General features: G+C 39.5%; 1 protein-coding gene and 1 long non-coding RNA gene across 3 annotated transcripts; both read right to left on the reverse strand.

Annotated features, from left to right (window-relative positions):
* Nucleotides 1-2,783: 2,783 nt before the first annotated feature.
* ube2v1 (ubiquitin-conjugating enzyme E2 variant 1) lies at nucleotides 2,784-9,382 on the reverse strand. The gene is made up of 4 exons (XM_085455603.1): nucleotides 9,344-9,382; nucleotides 8,459-8,607; nucleotides 6,254-6,379; nucleotides 2,784-4,206 (listed from the first exon to the last, which is right to left on the reverse strand). The coding sequence occupies exons 1-4, from the start codon at nucleotides 9,360-9,362 to the stop codon at nucleotides 4,060-4,062; spliced, it is 441 nt and encodes a 146-aa protein (XP_085311729.1). The 5' UTR covers nucleotides 9,363-9,382; the 3' UTR covers nucleotides 2,784-4,059.
* Nucleotides 9,383-16,155: 6,773 nt separating this feature from the next.
* LOC146708785 (uncharacterized) lies at nucleotides 16,156-18,570 on the reverse strand. Of its 2 annotated transcripts, XR_014920364.1 has the most exons (4): nucleotides 18,533-18,570; nucleotides 17,948-17,994; nucleotides 17,485-17,577; nucleotides 16,156-16,851 (listed from the first exon to the last, which is right to left on the reverse strand). It is a non-coding gene; the product is annotated as an uncharacterized LOC146708785 (long non-coding RNA). The 2 variants fall into 2 exon arrangements; XR_014920363.1 differs by lacking the exon at nucleotides 18,533-18,570 and having other exon boundaries at nucleotides 17,948-18,368.
* Nucleotides 18,571-20,561: the final 1,991 nt, after the last annotated feature.

Raw genomic sequence — 20,561 nt, forward strand, 5'->3', positions numbered from 1 at the left:
ATCGAGAATGCTGTGGAAGGCCAGGATGTTTGGCAACAGTTACCGCCAACAGAGTTTCTGCTGTCATACTGGACAAGCTATGGAAACAGCAGTTCAAGATGGATTTTCCTGAGAGCAGCAATGATGAACAGATGGGGCTGTCAAAGGAAGACTTGAAGTTCCTGGAATTGGCCAGCAAGACGGTGACTTTGGGGGATTGGCACTACAGCATTGCCCTGCCACTAAAAGACCGAGACATAAGAATGCCTGACAACCGTGCAATTGAGCAACGAGCCTTAGGTTTGAAGAAAAGGTTCATCAGAGATAAAGACTTTCACAAAGACTACACTGCCTTCATGACAGATCTTATATCTAGAGGATATGCAAAGAGAGTCCCAGTCACAGAATTAGAGCGCCAGAAATGGGGAAGGATTAAACGCAACTTCGTTCCCGGAGATGTGGTCCTTATAGTGGATGATTCTGCACCTCGTGGTTCCTGGATCATTGGGAGAGTCACCGGAGCTGCACCAGATGAAAAGGGGCTTGTGCGTCAGGTCTGGATTAAGACCCCAACCAGCCATGTGTGCAGACCCATCACAAAGATATGCCTTCTTCAGGAGACTTCTGACCCATGATTATGACATTTTGACACAGTGTGACATAACTAACTTTGAATTGACTTTAATGTTATGAGATGTACATTACAGACTGACTATATTTAGGCTAAGTGCTGGTAACCTCTGGCCTATGACTGACTGACTGACCATGTGCAGACAGAAGAGAAGACATGAGAAAATAACTTTGGTGGACTTTTTGAGTATGTTATGTTGTCTCACTGGGTGTCTGTGATATGATGAAGTGTGTGTTGTGAGTTGTGGTGTTGGATGTGTAATTATTACTGTAAAAATGTAATAATTAGGGGCCGGAATGTTATGGATAGGCGTAGCTTTGGGTCACGTGGTGTCTGTAATAGTGATTGCTATATCACCTGTTCACGGCCCGAGGGAAATTTTGTGAATGAGTGGGTGATGGGGGAAGTCGACTTTTGCTGACCGCTCAAGCTTGGAATGTTTTTGATCACTGTTTTTCTACGGATTTTAAGGATTTGATAACAAATAAAGGAGTTTTAACTTGGAACTTTGACTAACGTTTTAAACAGCGGGCGCGTCAACATTATTCCCCTATTCAGCTGCTCGGCGACTCAAAGGCTTGAAAGTCGCCAACAATGGGTAATCTCAGTCTCTCACTGAATGTGCTCCTGTGACTGACCAGCATGTCATGGAGTGGGTGGGAGGTGTTATCCAACATTGTCTTTAACTTGGACAGCATCCGCCTCTCCGACACCACCTTGAGGGAGTCCAGCTCCATCCCCACAACATTGCTGGCCTTACAGATCAGTTTATTGAGTCTGTTGGCATCTGCGACCCTCAGCCTGCTCCCCCAGCATGCAACAGCATAGAGGATCGCACTGGCCACAACAGACTCATAGAAAATCCTCAGCATTTTCTGGCAGATGTTGAAGGACCTCAGTCGCCTCAAAAAATAGAGACGACTCTGGCCCTTCCTGTAAAGTGCTGTGGTGTTTTTAGCCCAGTCCAGTTTATTGTCAATGTGTACTCCAAGGTATTTATAGTCCTCCACAATGTCAACACTGACCCCCTGAATTGAAACAGGGGTCAAGTGTTTCCTGGTCTTCCTGAAGTCCACGATCAGTTCCTTGGTCTTTGCCACGTTGAGCTGCAGATGATTCTGCTCACACCACGTGACAAAGGAGTCGACCACAGCCCGGTACTCTGTCTCATCATCACTGCTGATGCATCCAACCACCGCAGAGTCATCAGGAAACTTCTGAAGATGGCAGGTCTCTGTGCAGTGGCTGAAGTCTGTGGTGTAGAGGGTGAAGAGGAAGGGGGAGAGGACAGTTCCCTGTGGTGCCCCTGTGTTGCTGATTACCTTGTCAGACACACACTGTGGGAGACGTACATATTGTGGTCTTCCTGTCAGGTAATCAACAATCCAGGACACCAGAGAAGCATCCACCTGCATCGCTGCTAACTTATCACCCAGGAGGGTCGGCCTGATGGTGTTGAAAGCACTGGAAAAGTCAAAAAACATGACCCTCACAGTGCTCGCCGGCTGGTCCAGATGGGTGTAGACACGATTGAGCAGGTAGATGATGGCGTCCTCAGTTCCAAGACGAGGCTGATAAGCGAAATGGAGGGGATCCAGATGTGGTCTTACTATGGGTCGCAGCTGGTCCAGGATGAGCCTTTCCAGGGTCTTCATGATGTGGGAGAGGTCAGTGCCATGGGCCTGTAATCCTGGGGGCCACTGGGACGTGGCGTCTTTGGTATTTGTTCACCACACACCAGTATTCATAATCTACGCATACACTGGAGGTATTGTCACCCCTCGTGTATTTAAAAAAATACTCAAAAAAGAAAAGAATGTTCTGAGGAGGAGAGTTGATTATGTGAGCTGAGTGCTTCTTTTACCATACCCATGGGGGTGTTCTCCTATAAAATATGGCCATACTTAAGATAACTGAGAAATTTCAAACAGACCAAAGACACCATTTGAAGAACCATGTTCTAAAGCTTTAGTACACAGTGCAAATGTTCAGGTGAACAACAATAATTCCTCTTTATTTGCTCATGTCATCAGGATGAGTAGTATGAATCTGATCAATTTTCATCCATCTGTGGCTTTTTGAACCACATAATCAAAATAGTGAATCATTATTTTCAATTTACCATTTTTTTTTCTTCAAAACCTTCCATTTGGACAATGACGACACAAGCCTGTGGAAAAGTAATAATGTTTAATTCAAATAAAACCATGCAACAGGTCACCATAACCCTGATTAGATTCAACCCGTTATAAAATAAACATCCAAGTACATTGTGTTCAGTGGGTGATCACTGAATGAGAGCAGACAACTCCATGGAATGTACACAGGTCAGCCCAGAAAGTGAACAACCCAAAACGGGAGGGAAAAACAAAACAATCACAGCTGCTCCTGTTCCACGGTACAGTGACGATCCCGGAAAAGTGCCAAACACGGAAAGCACAAGGACCCGAAGCACCCCACCCACAGCGTCGACCCCCCCGCCCCACCCTTCCTTTCCCTCATCCCACGGGCTGCTAATAATTAATTACCATCACAAAGCACTATGGCACACAGAAGACAAGCCTGAGAACATGAGTGATGAGCCAGCAGTACCCTGCTGATAGATACGAATGTCTAGTAGCAGTTTAATTGTGTGTACCAGATATACACTTGTTTAAGGAAGGCCCCTCAAATTCACATCATCGGGATATCGCAGAAGCAAAGGGTAGATTTTTATTTCTATTTCAGGGAAATCTTTCAAGTATTGAGGCATCCCAAAAATGAAGAGCGCTATTATAGCTGGGGTTACAGAAGTGGTTTGTTTTTTCATTCAATCCATTATAGACATTTTGAACATGATTTGCCGCTGTTGCTGCTTTTCTTTTTCAACATTTACTCAATGCACTGACACTGACGGTGTGTTAAATCACAGTGAACAGCAGCAGCAAGACATGCTCACTGTCGTTGTAGTCCTTTGTTTTGTCACAGCATCATAGCTGTAAAGTCATTCGTGGATTACATTTCTCTAATCTTGACACTGGAATGATAAGCTACCAACAGTAAGAAGGAACCTTGAAAATATTCGTTGGAACTAAAGTACTTTGAATGGAAAAGTGGCTCAAGATACCCATACATCAGGGACTAACTGTCACCACATGTGAAAAGCCCAGAAAACACACATAATTGGTACACTCAAGTCATTTTACAATCTGGATGTAGAACACAAAGATCATAAAAAATAACATTATAGTAAGATGTACAGTATTCTTGTTTTGCATTGTCTGGTCTGCACTGTGAACCTCAAAGAATGATTGGGCACCAGGTCAGGAATCTGGGTTCACCTGCACATCCCTCTCTCCGTCCAATGGAAGGCTCCCGAAGGAGGAAGTGGGAGCAGAGAGTCTTGTGTAGTATGCATGCATGTGTGTGTGTGTGTGTGTGTCAGAGAGTAATGAATAGCAGCAGGAACTTCAGTTGTTGTACACCTGGCCCTCAGGTGGTTGGGAGAGCCTGTTGTTTTCTTTCATCATCATGTGCTGTCTGAGCTCCTGCAGCACTGCCCGGATGTTGTAGGAATTCTTCCACCGGGACAGTGATGACACAGCCTTTAGGTCGACCTGAAGGGAAATGAGCAGAAGGATGGTGGAGGTGCTTTTTATTAAGTAACCAATGACCCTTGGTTCAATCTACATAGAAAAGACAATTATAGACAGAAACTGGTGTCACGACCGAATGCTTGATCCCATGTGGTGTTTCAGAGTGGACAACACATCTTACCTAGACTCAGTCTCCCTCTTCCCTCCTTGAATTTAATTAGTACCAAAATCTTGTAACACCCATTTGAAAGCTTTTGGGTGTAAGAACTTTCCTTCCAGAAACCCTGCGTACACACTGAGCAGATGCCACTGTTTGCTCCAGTTGGCCTCCGCTAAGCTATTGCTGGTCACTCCCTTTACTTTGGTCTGAACTCGACTCTTCTCCATAGACTGCAAATTGTTCAGAATGCGGCCGCTCATCTCCTTACTGGTAGTGGACGCCGTGTCTCTATCACTCCTGTCCTTGCCGACCTGCATTGGCTTCCCATTAAGTATCGCATTCAATTCAAAATCCTGTTGCTCACCTTCTGAATTATTAATAATATAGCTCCAAGCTACCTCATTGAGCTACTTAGATTATACACCCCTGCTAGAGTACTAAGATCATCTTCCCAGTCACTTTTGGTACAGCCGAGATCCCGGCTGAAGACTAGAGGTGACCGAGCGTTTGCCTTGGCTGCACCTGATCTATGGAATAACCTCCCCATCGCTGTCCGCGAGTCTGATTCCATTCAATCCTTCAAATCGCAGTTAAAAACCCACCTATTTAGCCTCGCCTTTTCTACCAGTTAATGATTGTTTGTTAGTTAAATGCTTATTTCTATCTTCGGTCTATTCTTAACTACTTTTAATCTTTTTTTTTTTTTTTTAATGTTTGACTGTCTTATCCTTTACATATATTGTTCTTTTATGCTTTTATATGCATTTCTTTTGCTTCTGTGTTTTTAATGCCATTTAACCTGCTACCATGTTGGTACTTTGACATAGCCTTCATCCTCCCCTGTTACTTCATCTTACCCTCTTGCATGTTAAGCACTTTGGTACACCACTGGTTTTTAAATGTGCTATATAAATAACGTCTGTTGTTGTTGTCATAGACAAACGTGTAGTCTATTACGTGTCACGTCCAAATCCCAGTTTCAGACTGAGGATTCATCAAGCCTGCATCTGCAAAAAGTTCATTTATAAACATTCATAATTTTTCCCCCATCATAATTTTTATTATTTTTTTAATACCAGGTAAATAGCTGCAAATAACTGTTGTTTGCAAAACGTGTGCACAGGTTTTTAAAATTTACTATTTACATTTGGATTTCAAGTTATAAAAATGATTCGTTAAACATGTTTGTGGTTGTTACAGTAAAAAATAAAACTTTTTTCCTACCTGGATTTTATGTTTTTTGTCTGATTTTAGATTGATCAATTGTGTCAATGCAGTATGTCAAAATGACAACATAAGTGTAAATTCAGACGTGAGGTTGTGCTGAAAAGAATGATACCAAACAGGGCAAGGTGAACAGTTTTAAAGGTGGAATATAGAGGTAAAATCAAAAGAACTCAAAAACTGCCAATTATACCCTGGACCGCAGAGTCCAGAGTCAAATGAGATACAAATGCAAGTTTTCCAACTTTTTCCCCTGAAATTCCTCGAGTTCCATCTGCTCAAACGAAACAGCGAGTGAGTTTTTGAGTTCTCTGTAGAGACACAGGAGCCCTTCTAAAAAGCTAAAAGTCATGCTAGCTTTATAATGAAAGACAGAATAAGCACCTTTGTGCAACAGAATTCAACATGATAATTATTTTATTTCACTGGAAGTGAAATATTTTATTGAACTGCATAACCGCGCAGCACAAAAGCAGAAAACTGTTGAGTCTACCTACTTCCTACTACTCCTGAGACTCGAGCCATATGTTATACCTACAGCAGCAGCAGCTACAACCAGGAGCAGACTATTTGTTGGTTAATTATGTTTTTACTGCACAAGTCATTTACAGTTCAGAATCCTACCAAGAAAAACGTGTGAGTGAATATTATAACTCAGTCAAGAATATCTGCAGGGATACTTACCAGACCGTTTGAGCTGTTCACACCACTTAGGTTTATCTTGTTCACAAAGCGGACATGAGGAGGATGCTCAGGGTATTTGGATCCACAGTCTATTTTCAGACTGTAGATCCTGCCTTCATAGACAGTCTGCAATGAAAAGAACAGAAGACTGGTTAGCTCAAAGAATCAAAGTCTAACAAACTCTAATAAGCTCTACTGTCACCAGTTCTCTGGAATTAACAACTGCTGACATTAGAGCCCATTTAACTTTTTATTCTCTTTCTGAACCGTGAGACTACTGTGAGAAGAAAAAAAAAAAAAAAAACATATTGCATGCTTTACAAAGCCTGATAAAAGAATTCGGCTCAAAAAATAAACATTTATATTAAATCTGTCACTACAAAGCTTTAGTGAGGACGTGCTGATAAAGGTGCAGAGACATAGATGAAATCAAATAAGGTTCAACGCTGACAGCAGCTCTTTTTAAAGTTTATGTTTGTTTACATTGTCTATAAGCCATCAGCAGTAGAGGTGAAATCGCTGAAAAGAAAAACTTGGCACACAGGAGTCACACTTTACCAACATTTGAATATGCTGTGGTAAACCAGCAAGGCTGCCATAAACAGTGCTGGAAAAAATGCAAGCTAACTAGTTCAGACTTCTCATTATTGTCAACCACACACATCATCACACCTCTCTGGGGGGCAAAATAAAGCATGGAGGTGCAACCAAAGGCAGCACAAGCCCCTAAAACAAATGCTCATAACAAAAATAAATAAATAAAAATGCGTATTCCAACTTTCAGCACACAGAGTTTCCAAAACCTGAGGCTCAGTTACTCAGGGAACATTCACTGGGTAACTACTGTTTCAGAAATGACTATATGTGGACAAGCAGCTAGAGTGCTAATTCAGCAGCTACAGCTAGCAAACTGCACTCATAGACACACATTTCTGCTAATTAGTGCCATTTAGTAAAATCACATAAAATACTGGAATATCACTCACCAAAACTGAAGCATGGACTTCTATTATTTGTCAGACAATTTCTTTAAAATGCTGTAGAAGGCAACAACAACACAAAGTCGAGAGGTTGGACTACAAGAGGTGAATTACTAGACCACGATTAGCTCGAGTTCCCTGTGTCAGGACATCAGTCAATCAAAACAACCACCTCTAATTTATACAGTGGTCAACACTGCTTAACACAGCTATAAACAGGTATGCTGTAAAGATGGCCATTTTGACATAGAAATGTAAGGAGAGTAACACTTTTTAGGCAGCTCCACATTCACCTCTTTTTTTGGACCCAACTCGTGATGTTTGTAAAGCGCACCTGTCCACAGAATCAATGACTTCCATTCCAACCTCTCCACTATCATGGACAACACCGAAAAGCTGTTAAAGGATGTCAGAGACAAGATTATAGAGCTGCACGAGGTTGGACTGGGGAAAAAGACCTTCAAAGGTAAGACGCTTTTGAACATCTAAATAATTGAGAGAAGGCTTGGGAGAAAGTGCTGTAGTCAGATGAAACCAAAATAGAGCTCTCTGGCATCAACTCAACCCACTGTGTTTGGAATAAGTGAGATGCTGAGTATGCTCCAATTGGAAAATCAATGTTTCCTTCCTTGGCTGTATGTCAGTCTCCCTGGGCAACACCGAACATTACCAAACTTCAAATTGTCCCCAATGCATCCACTGGAGTGAGAGTGAGTGTGTGATAGTTAGAAATAAGAGCTACGGGAATGTGTGTGTGAATATGGCTTCTAATAAAAAAAAAAAAAAAAAAAAAAAAAAAAAGGCTCATCCAAGTACCAGCTTTACAGTGCTGTTTCTCTCCACACAGAAACACGGCACTGTAAAGCTGCATGTATGGCTTACAACTTGTTAAGGTTTTCAAAGTTGGCTTTTCTAATATTTGACTTTTTCCTGCCTCACCTTCATGCACATTATATCTTGTTGAATTAATAATCTTCCTGCTGACACAAGGGTGTGACAAACACAGCTTCAACAAATCATATCGGCTCGTGAAATCTCTGCTTGTGAGCAGCACAGCCACATGGTCAAACAGAATCTTTACCGTGTGGTTTGCATTTTATTGTCTTGTGATGTTTAAAAAGAAACCCCCTTTTAGTCAGCTTCCAAGGCAGAAAGCCCAGTGGCCGACTGAAGAAGATCAGTATTACATACGGAAGTGTTAGAGCAGGTGCTTGACGTGGCTCACCTTGGCAGGGCCAATGATCATGCCATTCCAGTGAGTTAGCATCATGTCGTCATCATCTGCAAGGCCCCAGCTCACTGTACCGTCTCCAACTCCCTTCTGACCTTCCTCCAGTTCCTCCAGCAGCCGAAAGCTGCGGGGAACTTTGACGCCTTTACAAACATAGACACACAAAACAAATGACAATTAGGCGACTTCTGTGCCATGACACGACGCAGGATAACCCACTGATTTCTTTTAGAAAGGAAAAAAATAAATTATACTGCTTAGCTTAGTTTCAATCAATCTGGTCAAATTTTTCAACACAACATAACCAGAATGAAGGAGAAACAAAACTACACTGATCTGAATAAAATTAAATGTAATCAAATACAGAAGCTCGACGCGTTGAGTAAACAGAGACAATTGCTTCATTTTGTTTGTAACGCTGTGTTTTCAAGCGCTTCTTCCGGAATGTTGTGTCTCCGGTGACTGAGCTTACAGCTAGCGCCGAGCAAAATACTCATCTAGCTACACATCAAGCTAGCTACGGGCGTCACCTCAACTATTACCACAAAAACGTCATAGTAGACCCTATAAATGCCACCTGGGATGAAAACTTGATTGTTTTCACTAGAGAGACCCCCGATGATTACAAAACGATATAGTGTGGGTGTTGCAGGCGGCAGAGTAACGCTCAGGGACCGTGGGCCAAATTAGCGAGTCCTTTAGCTAACTAACCAGCGTTAGTAACAGCATTTTCTTGCCACCAAAGTCCAGTTACAAACAAAATATCACTACAGCGATACGCTTAGGAACCGTTCATCTACTCTGGTGCTAAATGGGAAGCTGGGCATTTTCGCTCTAACTGCAAATCACGACAATATAGCACGTAAACTGTCGGTTTACCTTGTCCGGCGACTGCCATCTTTGTCACTGCTTTACGGAAGCGCGTACGTATGTTAAATATCGCTTGCGCATGCCCGCCCGAAAAATAATTGAAATGTATTATTATGATTATTATTGTTGTTATTATTGTTATTAATGTTATTATTTTACTCCTTACCTTAAAAAGCATCGACATAAACTAGCTTTCTAACACTGCCTCTTTAATAACTTGTTCACGACAAATATTTTTTAAGAACTAATCGACACTTTTATTTTATTTATTTTTATTTATTTGAAGGCCAGAACACGAGCTGAACTCACATTTGATTTGTCTTGGAACAATATAAATAATATTGGTACAATATCGGAATAGCTCACGCCACCGACACCGGTGTCTAATTCGTATGCGACATCGCCATCTACTGGTACAATATCGCCAATGTAAACTTGCGGAATAGTCTTAAGTTCACATTTTCTTGCCCCAGAACATCTTTAGAGCGGTTAGCACAGGATACCGTTCTTTATGAAAGGAGAGGGGAAAATGTGGTCCTATAATTCATAGCAACGGACCATTTATGAAAATGATCGACTCAACTGGCAAAGCTACATGTACACGGTGTTGTAATTTCATTTTCCACTTCAGACCATAATCTGCTAAAATATATTTAAATTTTCAACAACGGGCTGATGGACTATAGTTGAACATCACACAACCATAAATGTATATACACTCTCTAAATCAACATTATGACCTCGATTCATTGATTCACACTGGAACATATCCAGCTGGTAAATATGAAAAATAAAAAGATGCATTTAGTTTTATGGGTTGAGGGGTAGATATGGTTTAATTACTACAAATGATTGTGATGCCAGTGGCAGGGGGATTTACTCACAGTACGATATAATCTATATGCAAAGATCCAGCCGGTCACTTCATACCCAGTAAATTAGTATCTCAAAAAGCAGACCCAAAGAGAGTACATGAGGGAGAGGGTGGTGTAGGCCTACTAACTACAATAAGAAAAAGTAAGTGCATGTGTTTCTGTCTGAAAATAGCAAAACAATTCAGATCCGCGAGAGGAGGGTGAAGGAAAATGTTTTTAATATAAGTGACAAGTTTTCTGATGGAAATCACTTTGCAGTCTGTGTGACGTCATGAGGACTGAGACTCAAATACAGCACATGATTTATCCAGATACAGCTGCACTATTACCAACAAGTCCACCTTATCAACAATGAGTTTTAGGTCAGCACTGAGAAGCAACAACGGGAATCAAATACAACATTGAATAACAAAACTTCAGATATAAATCTCAAAGCCAAGGACCATCACAAAATCTAATCTTGAGTTATTATTTTAACATTTCTAACTTTACTTAAGAAAAAAACAAGTTTACAGTCTGGTACAAAAATAGTTTTGCTTTCCTTCTTCAACTCTGGAATAGTAAGGGTTTGGCCTCATAACTGACAGTTAATGCCAACAGCAATGGCTATAGCCAAGCTCAATGCTAGGCATCACTTCAGTGATTATAATTACTGAGCTGCACCTCTGACTCTTGGTGAGTGAAACTACAGTCAGTCATGTCTGATGAGGACATAGCATTAGCTTTAATGTACTGTGACAGTGTACAATGTACAACACTGTAACATTAAAGTTGTAACTTTAAAGCAGGACTTCACATTCAGCAGCATGGTATGTTGACTATGTGCATCATTTACACATAGTCTGTGATCACACCATCCAAAGGGATTATTACCAATGTTCCGAAAGTGACTGGCTGCTCCCGTACGGGATTGAACGATGCCACCTTATCCCATAGTCCAGCCAATATATACGCAGCTAATCCACATCGTTGACAGGCTATGACAGCGTCTTTATGCGCCAACACCGGTGATCGGCCACGCAAAACCAGAGTTATGATAAAAATATCTGCAATGTTTGGTTTTCTTCCTGAATACTATCGCTGTTTATATTTACTGCGGGAAGAAACGGTAAAAACAGCGTTTTATAAGGAAAACGCTCTAAAGCCTGTGAGCAAAAACAAAACCAAAAAACTCCACCCTTTCCTATTGGTGGAAAAATGTACCATGTGGACCAATCAAAAACTGATATGGCAGCATGGCCTTTAGTTGTTTAGGAAGGGGGGAAGTTTTAGGAGTGACAGCTGTGTTTTGAGATGTGAGAGATTTGCGAGGTTTAGCGCAAATCTTGTGTAGTTAGTGTGTAGTTAGTGTGTAGTGTAGTCAATAGTGTTGTTGTGTGTGTCAGAACAATGAGGCAACTGCTGAGTGTTACAGGTGTTACAGCAGTGATACATCTCCTGCTGTCAGGCCTGCAGGTATCAGGCTGTTGTTCTCCTTCATCTCATAGTGGACAGAAATTATTTTTTGGAGTGAACAAATAATTTGTGTGGCATCAGATTTGATGCAGAACAGCTGATTGTTCTGTAAATAGTTTGAAATGTTTATTTAATAAAAACGCCTTGGCTGCATTTTTAGGTAAACAGCTGCAAAAAACTTTGTTTGCATAACTCAGTTACTTTTTTGAAGAAGTAACTATATAATTAATTACCCAACATTGGTCATATATATATATATATATATATATATATATATATATATATATATATATATATATATATATATATATATTTATTTTTATTTTTATTTATTTATTTAGTTAACATGCTACACAGGTCATGAACAAGATTTTTTTACATTTTCATTGTAAGTGGGCTAAAGCAGTTAATTAAAAGTAGTCTAACATAAATGTAAATACTGTAATCAGATTATTTTAATAAACCATGTAGCTTGGATGCTGGCGTGACCACAGTGCACATGCCTGCTGTTTCTCACAGTGGTCCAAGGGACCGCTCAGGGAGTTTGTGTGTTCGCTCAGACACGTGAAAAATTAGAGGGAACATTGGTTATTACTTTTTCTGTTTTTTATTCAGTGCTTCACTGAATTTGAATACTTTTTACCAGCAAAATTGCAGTTGTTTAAGTGTTCATGGTTTACATTTCCAGAAAATCGTTGATAATACCATCTTCTTCTTTCTTAAATCGAGTCGAATTTGGTAGAATTGTGGTAAAGCCCAGTTGTTTACTGTAAAGGGTTGTGTACATCTTCATTTTCTTGTAGGCAGGTGCACAAGAGGAATTATCCCTAGGCAGACAGTAAAGGTGACGTTTTACCCGTTGCAGAAGTAAGGATGGAAACAGTGCATGTTCTTTCATGTAAAAGATTCAAGCCTGTAGGAGTTCACTCTCTCTTTCTCTCTCTCAGCTACTTATATTCTGAATTTTTGTTCCCATCAGTCACAATAGAGATGAGACTGGACAGCGAGTCACATATTTGGGTATGTAGTAATGAACATACTGGGGATGGGGGAAGGTTGTTCTCTGCTCCACGCCTACCCACACCTCCCCCAGTCATGCACTGCCTACCAGCCAGTCTCCCAATCAGTCCTCCATCCCCCATCATAGGCAGCCACCGAGCTCCTCTTTCCTCTCTAAGGACAAGTGGCTTTCAGAGCAGAGCCTGTGTGTGTGTGTGTGTGTGTGTGTGTGTGTGTGTGTGTGTGTGTGTGTGTGTGTGTGTGTGTGTGTGAAAGACACAGAGAGAGTAAAACTTGGAGATGAATGGCTCAGTGTTTTTCACACGGATGTGAATGCAATGTGTTGCTCTTGACCGACAGGCGTGCTCATTCACACTCTGCTTTCCCACTTTTCCATCTCATTTCTCTGTCATCCTGTTATGAATACAGGCTTGTGCTCGGAAACCTTCACACAGTCTACACAAATATCTACACAGACCAAAGTGTTAACTTAAAAGGTAACAGCAGTCCAACAATAACACACCGTTTTATGGTGCATTTAAACTAAACACTTCGTGGTCTGCAGGAGTACATTAGGACACGTTCCAACTTGTCTCAGCCCTTTTCTTTTACTTCATTTCTCTGTTGCTGAGGCACTGGCAGAATCCACTTTAGTCAAACAGTTTTCAGGACTTCTTTTTACCAAAGTGTTCTGTGAGTGGAATTTAAGGAAACAGTTGAATAAATTGGTGAGAAAGATAATAAATCATTAGTTTCACTGATTAGTTTCAGTGTGAAAATAGTGTAAATCTCATCCTATAGCCTTAATAACATGAGATCTCAACTAATCAGACCGCCTACTTTGGAGCAATGTGTCCACAGCATTTTCTTCCACCGTCATCAGGGAGTACTCAGATCCTTTACTTAATACCAGAAATATAGGAATACTGCTTTACACACAAAAGCCATGGCATTACCAGACCCATAACTACCAGCCAATAGACATCATATCATAGTGGAATTAAAAGCAGCACTACATGAAATGAAATAAAAGAAAGAATATTGAAATATGAAACAGAATAAAAGTTTAAGTCTGAATGAAATTCAATACAGAAACTAGAAGAACAAAAACAATAACTCATGCATAAAAACTGAAAAGTGGAATTAAAAGCTGTGCAAGAGTTATGTTTTTAAAAAGCACAACACAAAGAAGACCTTGTGGTAGAAAACATGTCTTTGGCTGTATGGAGAACAGAGCATCACAGCCCGAAGAGCTTAATCACCCCACAAAAGTCATTTGTAGCCTTCCCTAGTGCCATTTCTGACTGAAGCTTAGCCGGTTCAAGCAAAAGCTTTTTAACTAGGAGCAGCCAGCATGGAGTACATGTCCTGCTATAAATTAATCATATTTAAAATTGAACAATGAATTAATGACGAGTCTATCCATGGTCAGTTTAGTTAGAATGGAGTCTGATAGACATGTTGAAAGTTTGGAGGAAGGACTCGTGAAAGTTAGTTTGGAAAGGCTGTCTGTAGTCACTGAAGTTGCTGTGTTGAATGGTACAGTATGGTGGAAGCATTTAGCCCATATAGCTCTGAGGCTATGACAATTACTGGCATGTCAAGCCTTCTCACAGCACAAACTCCAAATGCCAACCTTCCACCAACATTCTACAATACACCAACATTTAATTAAATAAATATATACATACATTTGACCATTTTCATACAATTAAATATTTTAGATGAAATATTCTACACTTTACCCTTACACCTTAACATTTGCCCAAACACCCTGGAGAGGACACAGAAAAGACATGTGACACATTTGCCTAAGTTCTCCTAAATGGTAAACCTTATTTGCTCCCAGTGACAATTCTTTCCTTCTCACAGACAACCACTACACAGCTGTGCAGGACCTGGAACAAAGGCTACCTGCGAATTGTTAAAATACTCAATAAATATTCAATAAATAATTAAACCTCTTGTATGCAAATGTTATTGATGTGCAAATATTGCTTAACCCTCTGGGCTCTATCCTGGCCATTTGTGGCCACTTCACTTTTCTTTTTTCAACCATTTTCGTTCTGTTAATGCAAGTGGAATGAAACTTCCCAAAGGTGTGTATTTCTTTCAGATTTTTTAATTTTCAACATCAGCTCCTTAATAATATCAATAATATTCACTATACACCATATACACTATATCATGCAATTTAGGTAAAATTGCTTTCATTCTAAACTCAACACATGAAAATTGTAGTTTTTAATGTTTTTTTACCAAATTACATCATTTACCCATTTTTGGCCAAACAAGCGATTTCATGTAACATTCCTAGTTTCTAGTAGCGGCCTTTGATGGCTTACCACACTCCAATAGACCAAAATAATGAAACAATTTTGACATAGGTTTGATCTTAAGGATCTAATAGTTTGTGTTTGTGCATGACATTGCAGCACAAACATGTATTTGCAAGATAGACTGGAATAAATAATGATGCATTAAACATTACATAGGCTGCAGTGAATTTCTGTGGATGCAGGATATTGAGCTTTGAGGTTCCCAGTCAAACTCAGCTTTGAAGAACATGTTAAAAGCAGTTTTACTCTTGTATTTTTCATAAAAAGATACCATACCCAAAATATTAACTCTAAAAACAAAAACAAAAAAACCCCAATCACAGGACATTTTACAGAGTTCAAACCTGCAGCTGCAGCTGCAGCGCAAACAACAACAAACACAGTTTGTAAACGTGTCCTGGAGTTTCTGCAGGTGCAGACAGAGCTACTGCTGTAAGTAAGCCTAACAGCTTCCAGATCATTTATTCTGGCTGTATGGCAAGAAGGTCATCACTGCTTCAAGCACTGCCTATATGATCTGGTCAGAGAGCAAGGACAGCAGCAGTCATCTGTCCTTGAAGAAAAGTCATCTGCCCAAGATGAAGAAACTTCCTCTCCAGAAGATGAGGGGACAATCTCCAAAGAAGCTGACTGCATCACCACTGATGAAGAGTACTAGCCAGTGCCTGAATCCTCTTCTTTGGGGGAAGATTGGGGTTGGGGGGCATGGAGGTGGAGGCCGAGCAGCTGATGGAAAAGAACATACACTCAAAAAAATAACTCTTTAAATGAACATAAAAAAATCATGGAAAGAATTTCCACGTGATTAAATTGCTTTATTTTAGCATTATGCAATTCTGTTACTCCAACTTAATGCACTCAAGTTGGACCAACTTAATTAAAGATTGATGAATCAACGTATTTACTGCATTTTGATCCAATATATTTTAATAGTGTTGATCCAACTTAAAGAGTTTTGTTCCAACTCAATTCAGTAGGTTTTCTCCAACTAATTTACTAAATTTGGTCCCAGCTTAAGTTAATTGAGTTGAACCAACTCATACAAATTAAGTTATTCCAACACAAGTCTTTAATGCTAATAGAAAGCAATTTAATCACGTGGAAATTCTTTCCATGATTATTTTAAGTTCATTTAAAGAGTAATTTTTTGGAGCATTTAACAAAGTCTAGAGTCTGGTTAACATACATTTCACTATTACATCTAAAAGGTAAATAAAAATTTGTCATACACATCTTTTTGTTTTCTCCAATTTATTGAATTTATAGCAAATTTCACATAATGTATAAAGAATACATGAAATGCAAGTACAAGTTACATAACAGAAAAAAAGTAGTGGACAAAGTGGAAAGTTAACCTGTTAAAACAATTTTTTAACAACAATGAATGGCTGAAGCAGGTGATTTTCCGATGACCAATACAACTACTTTGAAGGTCAACAGATGCACTTTCAAAAAAGAAAATATCTGCAATTATTTTAGGTTCATGGTCCAGATACATGGTGTAGCTGTTGTAATGGGAACATTTCTCAACGAGAAAATAGTCTTTTGAGAACCTGTACTTTGTGTGCTGTTGGATAGTTCGTGTGCATCTAATTCCATAAGAATCTTGTGCAGGACCTCAAAGGTGTACCTGAGTTCCAGAGGGTAGCTCAGGTTCAGTGAATAGACCAGACCAAGCAACATTGTCACTGCAAAAACTACATTGCCCAACTCACCCATCACTTCCACCCCCTCTAGAACAATCACAACATCCTGAGGGTCATCGCCAGGCTCCGCACCCTCTGATCGAAAGACACAGATTCCAAAGACTGTCTCTGCTATGGCAGTGGCGATGCTTTTTATCAACTTCCTGTGACAATAAAACAAACAAAAAAAAGATAATGATTTCTCACTAATGTCCATTGCAAACAGTTTTAAAAGTAAATATCTGTTTTACATTAATGTAAAATACCTAAAAGCTTTATTCATTCAAGCCTTATAATAATGTAAATGTAATCAAAAATGACTGCCCGATATTTTTCCTGACTCATGAGAAGTTCATTCAATACCTCAACAATGTCCTGTCTTTCAAAATCTTGTGATAGGGGTGACTGTGGCACAGGAGGTAGAGCAAGTTGTCTACTGGTTTAATCCCTGGCTTCTCTAATCTGATACTAAAACTATCAATGGGTAACATACTGAACCCCAAGTTGCTCCTGATACATCCATTGAAGTGTAAATGTTACATAAAAATCTTGTATGAATGTGTGTATGAATGAGGTTATTATAATGATATTATAATAATGATAGTATAAAACACTCAAGAATGGTGTGTGTAGTATCCAGTGAGAAACATAAAGCTCTTACTTTTCCTATTTTAAAAGGTATTTTTTACAGCCACCGGTAATTTATAGGAAAACCCCATCCCCTGAAACTCTTTGTATGTAGTTCAAGCTTATCTTTGATCATCTCCTTAGTTAAGGATACAGGCAAGTTAACATACCAGGTAATTCTTCACCAGCTTCTCAGGATCTTCATTCAGGTACACGCAAAGACCTTTGGCGATGTATTCTCTTCTGATTTCAACAGCATCAGTCTTTATACACAGAGGGGGAAAAAAACAAATATATAGGGAAATCCATCTCAACGACCTAGCAGTGGGATTAAAGAACTTTTAGTTGAATTACCAGGAATTTGTGAGAAATACAGAGGCTATTGTTTTACAGTCTTAATCTTTTCAAATAGTATTTATGCATTTTAGACAAGTCTGTCATTTTAATATTGTTTTGTAATTTGTGTATTAATTTAATCATGCCATACCCCCAATTCAAGAAAGTTTAGATGATGTGTACATAAAATCAGAATGCAATGTTTTCTTGGTCTCAAAACTATATGTCACTTACAAATGAATATATTACATTTTTAACATGGGAATGTGATAATTTTTAAGAAAAATATTAGCTCACCATGAATTTGATGAACTGGCCTGCCAGCTCTCCAGACCTTTCACCACCTGATAAGATTAAACATTTATTATCTTTACAGGAGGGAACTGCAAGTCTCCAAGTTTATTAAGTAGAAAAATATTTAATTTCAAAAAAATTAAAAAACAGGAAAACATATCTGTTCATGTTTTGTCTTTCCTCCTCAATGTACTAAAAACACATAAATTGTTAAATAAACCACTGTCCATCAGTTGCAACTTACAAACTTACAAATTTCAACAACCCACACGTAAAATGTAAATTTATCACAACAGTCTCTGTGGTAGAGCCAAACTAGCTTATGTGCAGAGGTTAAGTTATAAACAATATCTATATTTGGAGTAGCTAAGTCTTTCATATTAGGCTATCGTGCTAGCATGACATTGTGCTATATTCTTGCACTAACGTGTTAGCTAGCTAGAATGGCATAAACAAACAGATATTTTTTTTAAAAAAAAACAAAAAAACAAATGTGAATAAATAGAACTGAAAAGAATCGACAAACTAATGATACCTTTGTGCAAAAAGTATTTTCATCAAGATGGATAAAGATAGATTCACTCTTACCTTTCCAAGATGACCGTGAAGCAAACCATGTGATTTCCTGCCTCTTGTTGTTTAGAATCTCACGTGATCTTGTGATATCGCGAGTCTTTAAGGCAGCTAACCACTCTTGTTAGATTTTATCATGTCATATCAACAAGAATAAATTTAAGAGGCGCTAAGTTGGTAAATTTCTTGTAGATCTTATATGATTTTATTACGTTCACCTTAGAAACATAAATTCATTGTGTTCAAATTACATGTTAGAGTCTTGTAAATGCAATAACCACCAAATTTCACTTTTTTGAGTGTAGGAGCATTTTCTGAGACCGAGGAGAGTGACTGAGTGGATCCCTCATGAAAGGAAAACCACTGAAGAGAGACTGCTCTACAATCCAGTGCCCACTGGTATCAAACCAGGGCTCAGCCTGTATGCAGTTTCATGCATTAGCAGCCTGAGATCTACTTTTGACTTTTTTTTATAACAAAGGAGATCTTTTAGCTGCTGTGCACCCTTACAAAGCTGCACGGGAGGCCAAGGTGTGAGGATTGGAGGATTATAGATGAAGTGGAGATGTGAGCCTAAACCAGAATAAAGCAATACATAGCATGTTGGATGACAACACTGGAAGTTCTCAGGAAGTAAAGAAGGGAAAGGGGTTCAGACTCCAACTGACGGAGGAGCTCCGAGGACAACGTCTTTCCTTTGGTCACCTTGGCAGAGGAACTCCTCAGATGAAAACTGGCACAGGGGAAACAACCCAGAGCTTCCTCCCCAGCTCCTCCAGTTGCAACAGAGGAAGATTTTGTTGTCTGTCTTTGGCTTCACCAAAACTACCACAGCGATATCCCACATGCCAAAGCAACGGAGGAATGTGCTTCTTTTGACAGCAACACACAAGGAACCAGCAGTCAGTGATGGGGAATAAAGGATGCGTGAAAGCAAGAAGCAATCCTGGACTACAATAGGCACAAATATTGCTTGGATAACTTAGAGGGTGTTGGCACCTCGAGTTGTAGAAGGAAAACTAACTGATGGCTGATGGCTCTTTTCTCCAATCTCCTGGATGTCTTGGGATACGATGCCTTTGTCCCACCGGAAACAACTTCACTGAAGTGGGGGAGTCCTCTACAACCTACAAATGAAGAGTGATGCTGGGAGAGCTGGGACACATGCTGGTGACCTCAACAACTGCAAGACACACTTGTCCCTGATTCTCAGCCACTTCTGCCATTGATCTCAAGATACATTAGTCTGAACCAGAGTGTGACCCACACCCCACCAACGAAATGAGAAGAAGGTGCAAAAGGCGCACCTCCAGGATTGTAACAGCAGCCCCTTGTACCAGGTGTAGAAAGTGTGCCTATAAAAACCACTCTACTGTGGTTAGTACATCTTGCTGCTAATGAGGATGCACACAGAAGAACACACATAGTGGAATATAAATTTTGATCATTTTATTGGTCATTTCAGTGGTTATTTGGTCATTAAATTGCTTTTCTGGCCAATAACACACCTTTTGTGATTTTCTTTTTGGTCATTTATCCCCTCCCCAAAGAAAAAAATAATAATAAAGTAAAAATAAATCATTATTACTGTTACTGACCTGCAATGATGACCTGCATCATTCATATGCTAAAAAATCTGAACTTTATTACTATTTTCCCCCAAAAGCGTAGTAATAATACATAATATTATTACTACGCTTTTCAAAGGGTATAATATCTGAATTTGAATTATGTTTTGGTTTTCATGACTAGGACCGGTGCTAATCTAAAAAATCAAGTCCAAAAAAGTGGAAATTATTCTTAATATATATTAATTTTATAGCATTTTGTAAACGTAAACAGGGGGTGGCCATTTTTGGCCACGAACAAGCTGAGAGGGAGTTTTTATGTTTTTGCTCTCCCTGCACAAAAATAACAATGCATTATAATCAATGTTGATGTGAATCAATTACATGCCCCAGACTCTACTATTAATAATACAAGAAATTCCAGTAGCAATGCAATTATAGAAAATTGCGAGATGTGATGTTGTCTTCCAGCTAGT

This window comes from Copadichromis virginalis, linkage group LG5, assembly GCF_057382275.1.
Source record: "Copadichromis virginalis isolate Kocher_CV1m ecotype Utaka linkage group LG5, C_Virginalis_male_GT1.1, whole genome shotgun sequence".
Lineage (NCBI taxonomy): Eukaryota > Metazoa > Chordata > Actinopteri > Cichliformes > Cichlidae > Copadichromis > Copadichromis virginalis.